The sequence below is a fragment of the Triturus cristatus genome, chromosome 1_2 (assembly GCF_964204655.1).
Source record: "Triturus cristatus chromosome 1_2, aTriCri1.1, whole genome shotgun sequence".
NCBI classification, from domain to species: domain Eukaryota; kingdom Metazoa; phylum Chordata; class Amphibia; order Caudata; family Salamandridae; genus Triturus; species Triturus cristatus.
In genome coordinates this window covers 904961327-904975458 of record NC_140580.1, presented here as the reverse complement: position 1 = coordinate 904975458, position 14132 = coordinate 904961327, and the positions used below count along the sequence as shown (strand labels likewise).

Here is a 14132-nt window from a genome sequence, read left to right as displayed (position 1 = left end):
AGGATCTATCTGTTCTGGGAAGTAAGTGCACTGTTAACAACGTACTAGTATCCTGGAGGTGGAACCTGAAGTGACTTCCTTAATGTTGGATATGCATGGGGATGCAGAACCCACCTAGGCAAAGGACAACTCTATATGCAGTATGTTAGATGTTGGCATGTAAAGGGCATATCTTGTGAATGGTGGGGATCTAATAACCAAAGAATGGATACGTGTCTAAGGGGGGTTGGACTGATGCAGCGTCGGGTAGAGGGGTGTTGCTGTCAGAAGAAGTTTAAGAAAACTTGGGCTCAATAGATCGGTGTTGAGTGCTGTTGAATGTAGGTGTAGTGGATGCTGCCTCATTGTCTGGCATTGATGGCTCATCCTGTGATGGAGTCATTAGTTTATTGACCAACTGTTCACTCTCCATTGGAATAGGATCTCAAGGATTGAGAGAGCATTTGAAAGAATTGCTAACCCAGTGTTTTTATGTTGTAAAAGGAGTATCAATTAAATTAGTTTTGGAGAAAATATCAAAAGGTCACAGGCCCATGAAGAACCCAGTGTAGAATGGTGAAAATGCTTCAACATTCACTACAGCACTCCCCGCAGGAATCTTCTTGCCCACCAGATTCTCCACACACCTTTGTGTGCAATATGCAGCACCTATAAAAGGACAACCTTGCTCAGCTTTCATGAACAAAGGGAACCCTTTCTACACCCCCTTCCTAGATGTCCACCACTAAAAAACACCTCACTAGCACCAGCTTACCACGAGACCCTGATCTCCCTCAGCTACTTACAAACAGTTGGCCGGCACCATTGGAAAATCTGTCTCTCAACTCACCACACATCCCCTGATGCGGTTTCAACACATGATCTTCTGCTGCTGACTAGGTACTTAAAACACTTATGAATGTATTTTTTTAAATTCTCTGATCATTCTCAGTCATTTCAGGAGGACTGAAGGTCAATCCGAGGGTGCTCATTATCAAACTGGGAAAAGTCCTCAACTGTGTGACTTTTTGGGCTACCTGCTATATATAAATACTGCCAATAAGTCTGCATCAATCATGGAGTGAGTGGTTGATGGACCAGAGAATAATGGAGGCATTCCCAGCCTAAGGAGAGACAAGAGACAAGAGCCACAGCTTTCCAGAACACCTTTTAATTTAATAGATTTGTTAAACTGACAGAGGACGGCAAGTAACAATTTGCTCTAGAAACCGAATTATGCCATTTACATAAAACAAGCGAGTCAGCCCTGACACCCACTAATGTGAGTGAATCACCCTGCTTCACTTGGATTCTCGTAGACCACAGTGTCCTTGTCCGGTCATAAAGTATGGTTTTGAGAAGTCTACAAGCAGTTGCCTGCACTAGCTTCTTATGCATGGAGAAACATGCAGTGGAATCACTAGCTTTCTTGGTGCAGGCCTGCTAAGCCAGGGTCATCAGCGCTGAACAACTTACAAACATGAGACCCAAGTATGAAGCACACTGTGCTCCAAATGCATCCCAACCAGACTCAGCTGGCTCTTTAAAAACAATTATGTACAAAAAAGACATTCTTCCATCATCTATCATCTTACACCGCTGATAAGAATTACTGCAAGAATCGGAGCATCAGGCTCATTCACTGTAGATTCACCTAGACTGATTATCCCATATCTAAAATCTGTGTAGACTTCTGTTTATTTTAACCTATGCATAATTAGAATTACAAACCCCACTGTTTGGCTGAAATGCCACTGACTATGCTACAACTAGAAATCACCTTTAGCTTTTTGATGGGGACTCTCAGTTTCACCACCCAATGGCAAAGGAGTGAATGCAGGGGTACCACCTGCCTTCTCATTAGCAATGCAGCATGAGCAAAGATTGAGATGGTGGGATAGGTCCAATATTTACAAGAGCCTTCCCCTCAACAGGGAGGTCGACAAATCACAGTTCCTCCAAAGGATATGGACGGCTGCAAGTCACAAACAATACTGCAGACGAAACACATATAGCAGCAGCAGTACCCCAGAGAACAGGATGACTACAGAAACAGTGAGAGACTGCTCGACAATCCACTGCCTCCTAAGAACTTTAAGGTTGTGAGCAGAATCAGTTGCACACCAGACTTTGCTTGGCATGCATAGGACTGCTTCAGCCAAAACACCATTCCGAGGGACCAAGCTGTCACGTAATCTCCCAAATGGCGTTTCAGCTGTCCAAACTTTGATTGGTGGAAGTTCTCTCCTGACGTTCATTCAATACCCCATTGCACGGGCAGGCAGAGTGCACAGGCCATAACACGTGCATGGCTTGTGTGCACAGTAAAGCAGATATGTGCTCAGAACTCCTCATGCACGTTACGCGCATAATCCATCAGTTTGCTGCCAGTGAAGTACTCGCTGTATTTCAGAATCTCCTCTAGCTCCAAGTGGTGGTTCTGATTCTCATCTGCCACAGCAATCATTTGCTTAGCTTCATTGAGGGCATTATACTCGTTCATAGGGTCCATGTACTCCTGGAGATTGGATATGGAGAGAAAAAGGCGAAATGTGGTGAGAGAAGCAAGTACATACACTCTTCAGATATAGATTTAAAATACTGAAGGAGGACGTTTCATAATTGAGCAGAAGGTCAGTCCCTATGTGCTCTAGGACAAAGAATGTACAATAGTGGAGACACTAGAAACTAACTGCATCATCCACTCTGAAAGCATGAAAATAAGCACTACTCATGCCATGTACATACAGAATAAAACTGCAAAATGCACACAAACTGTGCACAGAACACTTTCCACTGGTCAAGAAAACTGAATCCACAAATTTCCTACACTAAGCACAGAAAGTGGAATTTGAAACAGTGCATAATCAGCTACTTTAGGAAATACAAAGTGTTAGTCACACGAACAGCATCAAACAAATCTTCATTCAGGGGAACTGCAGTGAGGAACTTCCAGCGAATTGTGGAGGCAATAACGCTGAGTGACTCATGAGATACACTGAACTATTAAAGCAAAGTCTATAGAATACAGACGGCATAGTTAGGACAAAATAGATTGCATCACTCTCAGAAAAACGCCCCCCCCCCACCCCAGAAGAAAATATTTTGCACAAACTGACCGGAAGGAAAGAACTCTTACTTAAATACAATAATAATGTTCCAGCATTGCTAACTTTCAAAGAGCTCACATAAAAATTATTCTCCACCGTCAGGCTGGTGAGTTAAAATACACACATATCATATATATATATATATATATATATATATATATATATATATATATATATATATATATATATATATATATATATATATATATATAATGGGGTCTTGTGGCATAGCCACTTCATGGACTGAGTTACAACCAATTAAGTGGATAAACGATCCTCTAAATAGATCGATAAAGTTCTTTAAAAGCACAAGTGAATTAAAGAACATAGCATAGTACCAAGAAGGAGGAGAGATCTATGTCAAACTATGAAAGGTGCCAACAATAGAGCTTTGTAGTTGGCAGCGGGTACCATTTTCTTGTAAACGTTGGTCTTTTTAAAGATTGATATGGTTAAATTAAGAATAAACGTAAGTACTACAGCAGAAAGCAGAGTTGGCACTAGGTTCAAATTATTTGAACTGAATTAAAAATCCCTCCAAACACTGGACTCATTGCTGTATCAGACAATAGTGCTTTGTACAATTGTGATCGGTTTACCTCATTACTGACTTGAGGATATTCTTCAGTGGTATTCCAGGAGAGGTGGTTATTGTGGCTGCCATATTCCCAGTAGGCTGCACAGAAACCCTTTCAGGAAGCAATTGATTGACCTTGCTTTGCCAGAATGTATTGCAAGGTGCAGTCCAGTAAGCAATTCCTTGCTAGGAGAATGTTAAGATTTTGTTTGAGTGCCAAAAGTCCTGAAGGACACACTCTTGCAAACATAACGTGGTCCATCTCTTCCAATCCAAAGAATGAAAAGAACTCACAACTGGAGTGGCTGTACTGAGGAAGAAAGTGGCGAGTACCATAGTTGTGTGGATGTGGAACTTTGGGATGGATCTGGGATTAGTTTCCAGACTAAAGTTGTTGTATTGGAATAGAAGGAAAAGCCTGCATTGTACTCACCAGTCATGCAGAGATGAGAGGGAGTAGTATCACACTCTTTCATGTGATGTACTTAAACTCTGTCTTAAGTGTTGACTAGAATGGATGTGTCAGTTTTGAGAGGACTGTGCTTACCTTCCAGGAAAGAGCTACTATTGGGAAAGAAGCTAACCGTCCTGGTCAATTCTTGGATACTGCACAGGGAAAATAAGGTGCTTAGGTTCTTATCCAAACCTTTCAAATTTTGGAGCATTTAGCATAGTCAAGACAGGCTTGACCTTTAAGCATTTCCTGATGCTACAAGTAGCAGTTGGTGGCTCAACGGCAGATGCATCACTTGCACCAATTCATGAATCGTTGATATTTTGGAGTATAAATCTTTGTGGCTGACTGGACCCTCACTACCCACAGAATATCTCAAAAGTCTTCCGAGATGTCCAAAGCTCTGAATTCTAATTCTTTATGACCCCAGGTGGCAAGAGCATCAATGCTGGTTCTTGATGAAGAACCTAGTAGTGAAGGATACTCCTGGATAAGGTGCGTGACCAAGCCACAGACCAAAATGGCTGCACGGAGCTGAAGCTCCGTCGGCATCCCCGTAAATCCTAGCCAGAATCTGGCTTAACTGCTGCTATCCTTATGTGCTGACACGCTGACCTTGCTGCCACTATAAATGGTGAAGACCTGCTGGACACAGGAGGAGGGAGAGAGCTGGATCAGAGATCCTGGACACTCGGACGGAGGAGTGGGCCCTACCTGCTGCCTGTGCTGGTGGTGTGGCCGAGGCCCGTGGGGCCTGAACTGCGACGTTTGCTGGGCTGCTAAGTGGCTGACCGGAAGACTCGGGGGCATATTGGTTGGGGTCTGGTGCCCCGCGGGTCAGTGGGTTTGTGCTGCAAGGGGGGCCCCCCCTCACCTCCATCTGTCGTGAGGGATTGGGGGACGGTACAGAGGAGAACGTCGCCAGAACCTGCCTGGCTGACAACAGAGGTGGAGATTGAGGAACTGCGGGGCTGTGCTGAAGGCTGCATCTGCGCCCTGGACTTGGCTGGTAAGGCTGGCCCGAACTCTCCCCAGAGGCCCCGTGGCGAAAAGGGCCACGGGTGAGCCTTGGGAGCCAGCTGACTCGCTGTCCTTGTCCTCTCTTGGCTGCTCCCTCCCTATGCAGGACCTGCCTGCCTTGCTGCCCACCTCCCCGCATTGGCTTTGGAGTCCCTAATATACATTTGCATTAATGGTTGCACAGTGCAGCTTCACCAGACACTGGTACCATCCAGATGTATGCATTTCATATGCTAAACCGAAGATAGATCTGGCTGCCCCGACGCTGCTGAGGGCAAAATGCGACATTCAAACTATATCCGCGACCAGCTGGTCGTGGAAGAGGTTGCTGCAGATGACAGGCGGCCGGGTACTATACTCAGCGGCAATCCCATTAGTGGCTAACACATGGTTGCCAATCATGCAAGTAAAACTGGTACAGAGCACACTTCAAAGATATGCACTGCATACATCTGAAGGTCTCTTGGCCAATGGCCACTTATTCTCTCGCATGGAAGATGTGCACTTCCAAAACGCTCCCCACATGGATCACTTTGTATTAAACCGTCTCCAGGCTGCACTTAGGGATCGGATACCGGTAAACCTGTTAGAGCCAGTTGTCTTTCCACCACTTACATTGGTCATTATAGACACAGACGGGAACCGTTTAGTCTCAAAGCTTTACCACGCAAGCCTAGCGCTCTTGCCTGCGCACAACACTATACTCAGATCTGCCTCGGAGGCAGATCTGGGGTACTCAATCCCAGATAAAATATGGCAGACTGCTGTGTGCAAACCCGCTTAGAATTCTGTAAACATTGCCACAAAGTGGTACATTATACATTTCTAACCCCAGCAGTGATGGTTTGCATAGTTCCCACCCAATTTGCACACTGCCCTAAATATCAAACCCCTGCGGCAGACTTTGCTCACATGACATGCACCTGCAGCAAAATAGCTTGATATTGGAGGGACATTTTCGACACAATCAATCGTATGACACAATTGCCGGTTGAACCATCCCCCCTATTGACCTTGCTGGGCTATGTTGCTGAAATACCTGAGACGCTGTGCCGGTTTGTTGCCATGGCACTACTTCTCGCTAAAAGGGAACTCGCCTTACAGTGAGGAAGCAAGAACTCACCCACCGTTGAGAAGTGCATTAAAAGTTTGATGTACTATGATACAAATAGCAAACTTTATGCAGTGCTACAGTCCCCCACCTCTAGACCCTGGGATATTTGGCAGCCACTCAGAGACAACCTGCTTGCGTCAAGCTCTTTAGGAGACTCCCACTGAATACATGCAACACCCCCCAGATGGGGAGAATTTGATGCCTGAACCTCCGAGTGGGGATGTGGACCATAAATGACAGCGATAGAGCCTAAATGTATAAAAGTGTATTGACTTGATTCCATTTCTTCCAGCTTATGTGCTGTATACTTAACTTTGTTATCGTGAAAGATGTCTGCGATATGTATTTGAAATGTTCATGACTATATATTCATTAATGTTGATTTGAAGAGAAAAAAGGATACTCTCGGACTGTGAATTGCTTGTTCATTCAGAAAACATAGGAGGATTGCTTATCCCCCTCTTTGCTTCTGAAAGTTACATAAACATGATACTCTTTGCTTCCCCATCCCGAATCCTAAAGCTACTAGCCCTGGCACCTTGATATACCTCCGTAAAATATTTGTTGTCCAAAGATTTAACATTTTTTTTAAATGGTAGATGTGTTGCAGTAATGATGTAACATTTCAGGAACCATGAGACCTATATACCTCATTTGGGGGTCAAAACATGTTTTGGAGGTCAAGTCAACTTAATGAGAGAAAATAACTTGTCAGAGCAACCGTTCCGCTGCGGCTGGACAGATGACAGAGATGCTGCAAAAATGCAGCAAGAAAAAGTTCACAAAAGATTGAAACAGATGGGTGAAGAGGGTCAAATATTTTATCATACTAACAAGTGCTACAAGTCGTATACAATGGAAAAATTCATTAAAAAAATGCAGAAACCAGTAAATCACAACAAGAATCCGAGGATACCCCTCCTTCACCTCTAGCAACTGATCAAAAGTGCAGAGGATCTTTAATGCGTTATCTGTGGTTTAGCCAGAACAAGGGCCAAAGGGATTGACGAAAGAGCAAAGTACAGAGTATGCGAGTCTCAAAGGGCAACATTTTTATCTGCAAATAGTTTCTTCCAAGATGAAGTTTTCTGCCGAGTAGCTGATCTAAACAGCGAGGTGTTTGTATCTGCAGCGGATTTGTATGTCCACATTAAAAAATATGAATGTACAATGAGCTACCAGCAGCAACGTAAATGCCAGCCTTCAGTTACGTTTGCACTCTTTGAAAAAGCAAATTAAGTTTTAAAGCCACTCTTGAGTGCTGGCTACGGGTTCACACTCAGTGAGATAAGAGAAATAATGGTAAACGCTGATGATACTGAATTGATTCATAGTAATGAAATTAAGATTTTTCTGGTGAGAATATACAATGACCATATTCGTTTTTGTCAATCTAACAAAAAGAATGAGCCACTTATGGTGTTCTCAGCTGATTTGACTCCTAAAGTTCTTTCTGCCAAATTAAGATCACAGGATGCAGTAAAATCAGCAGGAACCATTTTAATAAACATCCTGAAAAGATTTAGATTTTGGACTTAATGACAAATTTTGTGATGCCCCAGAGCTCCGTAAATCATTGGAGTCAACAAGAATGCCAGACGTTGTCTTAACATTTTTTACTTCATTGTTTAATATCAGCAAAGCAAAACTGTTAAAAACTGAAGTTCTTGAGTTCGAACAGAAGCCAACAATATTGACAATGGCTTAGAAGATATAAGTGAAGAAGTGGAAGACACTTCCATGAACCGACAGGAATATGCTGTGCAAATGTACTGTCTTTTCCAAATCATGTTTTATGAATTACATGACTACAATAATAAATCTCCGCTACACATAATGACTGCCTCCGCAATCTATGACAAGTGCAAAAGTAGATAGCTAATCATTTCAATTAATAGGATTGCTGTATCAACAAGTTATAACGACATAGTACGGAGCAGGAACTTGTAAGCAGCTCATGTTGTAAAACCTTGAGAATCCGACAGCACACCCCTTCCAAGTCACTTAACTAGGAAAGGATTCACAATTGCTGCTCTTGATAATTTTGAAGACAGCTCTTCTTTGTCTTGAACATCCAGCACACGATACTGCCATGGTGCTTTAAGACTGTACCAATGAAGTAGCTACTGGAAAACAAGCTGTGTCAGCTGTAGCAATAAACAAACGAAGCTACAAACTTATAACCCAACTGCCTTGCCAATATGTGCACAATCACTACAAGCCATCAATACATCCCACTCTACCAGAAAGTTTCAAAGTGGCTGAGAACATGAATCTTCTTCTACCGGATACTGTGGTCCTCAAAGCTGATTTAACTGAATTTATCATACCGCTTATTTGGTGGGGACTGAAGGTTTAAGAAAAGCTAATTCCTCCGTGGGCTGGAATTCATGCTCTGATCTCCCAGAACACCGTCCCACTGAAGAAGGTAGGGTTTTTACCAGTAATAACCTCTCCAGTAACAAACTACGCAACAGTATACACAGCTTTAAAAATAATTCTAAAATGTGAGTGTTTAGCTTGAAGACCAGCGTTTCCTACCAATTTTCTTCGATGAAGGTGTTTTCCGTATTGTAGCTGATACTTAATGAGCAATCCAGTAGAATTTGATGATCTTTATCCAATGATGGGCGTTTTCCAAATGACAAAAGTTGTGTTGCAGTGTGCAGGAAGTTATCTCAGTGGATGTGGCATAGACAATGCACTTTGAGGATGAAATCTTTGGAAGCAAAACTGTCCAGTCAGTCAGTGTTGAGCCAAACTCATTATGTTCATTTGTTACAAGATCTGCTCATCATATCTGAGGCTATGGAAACATTGCATTCAAATGCTTTCTGGAACAAGAATGTTAAATTAGGTTTTGCATATTTTATCTCGAGGTGAAGAAGGCACAGGGTGCACTGCCTTCAAAAGGCATAATGCAAAGCCAGGCAATTTTCAATACACTCAGTTAAAAATCAGAAAACCTGAAAACCAAGTTCATAGAGTTTATTAAAGAATGTGAAGAAAAATCAGAACTTTGAAAATACAGGAGAAATGTTTTACACAAGATGGCACTAGTGAAAAACTTGGTAGATGCTGATCGGGAAAGTGATTGGGAGCTGCACGTGAAGACTGTGGATTCACCGATTACTCTGTTTCGCGAATTCGACTGCACAAACTACCCGAGATATTGGTCCTGGTATTTGGAAAAAGTGAAGAAGCTAGAGGTAGAAAAACCATACCTCTCCAGAAAAGAAAGGGTGGGAAAGTTCAATGCTGTGGCTCCAGATATGAAACTGGAACAAACGACCCAGAGATCACAGAAAAGCTCCAAGGGAATTGTTGGTCAGACACATAAAAGTGAATATGCTGCTCAATGGCAGCTAGTTTACCATGAAGTCCTTTCTATTTACAATGTTTTCAGAGAGATGACAAATTCAAAATGAACGGACTATTGTGAAACTGTTCCTCATCATGAACTTGTGGGAAAGAGAGGGGAAGGTATTAATAAACATGTTGCCATCCTTCTTCATTTCATGCAGCACGGAAACCCCTTTGAAATGACTGAGCCTGTGAGACTACACAACTTTGTGGCCAAACAATATGTGGATAACGATATAAAGACACGTCTACTTGATGTACTGGAACATAGATCGAAACTATACGCAGAACTGAAGCAGGGGAGATTTGTATTGAAAGAGAAAAAGCGGTTTGACATAATCACTAAAGCTAAACTTCCACGCTTTAATTGCCATAGTAAGAGTTTACTCCAACCAGCCACTACAAAACACGTTACAAAAAAACCTAATTTCGCAAGCAAAGAGGGATGATTTAGCAAAAGAAAGGTGTGAAATTATCAAGGACATTCTGTTGCATGATCTTCTTCCAACAAACACATTATTTGATTGAGAGGCTGCAACCAAACCAGTGAAGCATAAACTCTTAAAAGAGCTTGAAAAAACTTTCACCTGATGAATTTCAATTTCAAAAGGTGTCCATATTGAAAACTGCTGGTGCTGTGGACTATGTCACAATTGCGAAAAGTCAAGATTTCATCCATGCAAAACTTCGAAGAGGTCATTCAGACTATTCTACAGATATCAAAGTCAGTGTACACCTTGCAAGAACTGCACATTGTCTTTGATAGTTTTCTAGAACTATCTATCAAAGAATGTCGGAGAATCAGATGAATGTCTACAAGTGCAACAATTGACTTTGCCTGCTTCAAACATTCGACACTTATACCTGTGCAACTTGATAAATTCTGGTCATCAACATCGAACAAGATGAACTTGGAGATGTAAACTCGCCAAAACATTGCTGATGCGTCAGTGAACATTTAATTTCCAATTACTGAAAGTGGAATGATTGTGAATGAGGAGTTGGTACCTGCAGAGATAGATTCAAAAGGTACGGGTCATATTGTTCAAGAACTTAACAGCAAATTGGAGGAAGCTGACCTTCGTGTTGTGCCACGTGGGCTGTTTGAAATGGTTCCAATTAAATCATTATATTGTCAAATGACACCGATGTTATTGTACTACTTATATTTGTTGCAATGTTCATAAGTCAAGGATTGTCATAGTTATGGCTACGTTATGGAACAGGCGAGAAAATACACGTAATCCCGCTTCATATTATGTATAAGAAAATTGACACAGAGATCCCAGTATTCTTATTAAGACACATATTCTCATGGGTGATGACACTATGAACAATCTGGAACGGAGCTTGAACTTCTGAGCCTGTGAAGTTTGTAAAAGGATTTACTGAGACAGAAGAAGTATGTGACTTTAAAGACACAGAAAAATACCTTGTGCGTGTGTGGAAAACCAGTTCTGACTGTCACACATTTGACGATCTTCGGTACAGTGAATTCAAGACATTAGTCCCACTAAGTGACCTTCCACCGAAGTCATATTCTGTGCATGGACACATTAAAAGAGCCTTCTACTTGATCAGACGATGTGTAAATGTTTTGGATCATGCATATGTAGAGAAAGATCTGTGTGAATTTGGTTGGGAAGATGTTGTGGGGTGCTAAAACCTACAACATTTCTAAAGGCTCTACCTAAAGAACTTGCATGTATAACTACTTGTAAAAGCTGTGCTACAAAAAGATGTCCCTGTCGATATGATCGTCTCAAATGTTCAACATTCTGCAAATGTACCACAATCGATTGCCGAAACAAAGTGAACTATGAAAAAGTGTCTAAAATAGGCGTGATAAACATTCTTTTTTTTCATATTCAGATCATAAAAATTGTTTGGTGTATACAAAAAAGGATTTCAAACCATTAGTATTACTTTCATTTCAATATAGGTCTCTTCTTCCTCTATTATAGAAGGCATTTTGGAAAACAGCAGAAAGGTTGCTCGGAGATTTTTTTTGCATCTATAAGACTAATTGACCCCCAAAACCTTTGTCTTGACACCAAAATGAAGTATATAGGTCTCATGGTTCCCGAAATATTACATCTTCACTGCAACACAGCCGCTATTTTTAAAAATGTTGTCCCAAAAAATTCAGCCCAGATCAGCAATATCCACCCAAGCTGAATTACACACAAACCAAAAATGAAAATCTCTGGACAACATTTTTATTTTACGGAGGTATATCACAGGGCCGGGATTTCGCTGGATGCTAGAGTCTTCTTTGCAAAGAAATGTCATTTTCTGTTGAAATTGCAAATAAGAACAGGCAAATGGGGGAAAAAGGCATTTAGCAAATATACTCTGTTTGCCAAACTCTCGGTCCACCGATCCTAGTTTAAGTCAGGCGGGTGACCAGATTTACGCTGACAGAGTAAAACTTAATTTGGCGGCCTAAACTTTCCTCCAGTGGCCCGAGGGAGTATGGGCTGATAGAGGGAAGCTATCAGACAATCCACCTCACTAAAGTGAGTGATCGGATGGCTTTTTTTCATTTTTTAATACTGCGAGTCACCCCCAGGAATTTCTGACAGAGAGCACAATCAAAATGAAACACTTTTTTTTTTTTTCAAATAATTGACCGTCACACCATGTGAGAAACCTCTCGTAGTGTTTTGACCACTAGTTTCTTTTCTTTCCCCCCAAAAAACTCCTGCTTTGAAAGTTTATTTTCAGAAAATAAAAAAAACTTTTAAAAGTGTGGTCTAAACATCCATCTCCAATGACTGACACACACCAAACGTTTAAATGGGAGTAAAAGAAGGGTTATGGATGTAGAGTCCTCTGGTCACCTTGGCTGCTTTTACTCCATCAGCCAAACTCTAAGTCAGACCCTATGTTAACCAGTTTGGGTATGGCGCTTTGCAGAGGCGCAGAGTTGGCCCAGGCGCAGGCTCAACCACAGGGCCAGGCCTCGAATGCCGAAGTTCCCTCGCTTCGTTGGATGACTTCAACAGACAGGGTGAAGTCGAAGACCTCTTCGACTTCTTACTCTTCTTCTAGAGGGGCTTACCCAAATACCCAGACCACTTCGACGGCGACAAAGATCGGTGGCTCCGCGACTGATCCCGGTACATTCCTCTCGACTAGGACCGAGCCTTCGGAGGCATCGCATGGCGAGCAGCAAGGAGCTTGAGGGACTGCTCGCTCACAGCCCTGCAGTGCATAGCGTGGCAATTGATGTAGATCTTAGCATCGTGGCCGTACTCGAGACACCAAAAGGCAGACTAAGTATGGGTCCGTCACCGACATTTGTAGGTGACAGGAGCCACAAGGATTAAAACCAGCCTTCTTCGTGGACATCCCTGCCGCACAAGGAGACAAAGTCTCAAAAAAGCTTCAACAAAAAGTTGAAAAAGGGTCAAACAAAAAGGGATTGGGGGTAGCTCTTCTCTTGATCTGTGCTGACTGGCACGGAAAGAAAAGAACTGACAACAGCACGCTGGGGTGCTGCCTATATAGGCACCGTGCACGTCAATTCCAGCGAGGATGCCGCCGATGATGACATGACAAGCCGAACGGCACCACATACTTGCGTGGGGGTAAAACTCACAAAAAATGTACGGAGGTAGTCCGTCACCTGGCGCATATTCTATGGTAAGCAATATGCGGCTAGAAGTTTCTACCAGAATTGTGATTGGATGTGCAGGCCATGATTTTGAATTTCAGCAAGGCTGCTGAGCCTTCCATCCTGAGATAGAAAAGTGAGTATCATTAAATTAAACCACTATTATTTACAGCATTTAGAAAATACAGAAGTGTGGTGTGGAGTGCTATTTAATTTTTTATATATAAAAATAAGCAATTACTGAGACAACCTCTTCTATGATTAATAATAGTTTAATTTGTCTTTTGTAGATCACTGCCTCCCTTATATTCATCTCTGTGCTCAGATCCTTCTCCTTGGCCTTCCTTTTATCACAGATATCCTGATCTGCTGATCTGTCCTTTGGGTTTTTCTTGCACCAACACCTGTCTTGTAGGTGGTGGGGTCTGAAAGAAACCAGACTGCACCAATGATGTCTATGTTACTAAAAGGTATGGCACTGTTAAAAAGGCACCACTGGATTAGGCTGATGGGTTGTTTCTGGAACCTATGTGTAGTGGGACTCACTTCGAACCCTTGTGAAAAAGCATCCGATACCTTTGAAGAGCACCCCTAAGTGGTCTGTGATGAGAAGTAAGAGTCAAGAAAATAGTATCCTCATGCTCTTCATGATAATCATCCTCTCCACCTTCAGGAACGAAATGCATTGCTTTCATATAGTGGAAATTCCACTTCTCCATCTTACTTTACCTCGTCTATAATTTGTATTTCCTCTTCTTAATACAAATGTGTTTTGGAGTTTGCCATTATGCATTAAGCAAAGGGCAGGGGGCTAGCAGAAGCTACAGTGGAGGAGGAAACTAAAATGGTCAACAGGATCTTATTTGATAATGTGGTCCATTGACAAACAGAACAAG

The 14132-nt window shown here is 42.2% G+C and overlaps 1 protein-coding gene across 6 annotated transcripts in view; it reads right to left on the bottom strand.

Annotated features, from left to right (window-relative positions):
* Window positions 1–1134: 1134 nt before the first annotated feature.
* The window catches only part of SDF4 (stromal cell derived factor 4), a 168110-nt gene continuing 155112 nt past the window's right edge, over window positions 1135–14132 (bottom strand). For all 6 annotated transcript variants that reach the window (XM_085609625.1, XM_085609629.1, XM_085609627.1 and 3 more), the window contains one exon: window positions 1135–2497. In XM_085609625.1, coding sequence (XP_085465751.1) covers window positions 2321–2497 — 177 coding nt within the window. In that variant the 3' untranslated portion in view covers window positions 1135–2320. The remainder of the gene's footprint in view (window positions 2498–14132) is intronic.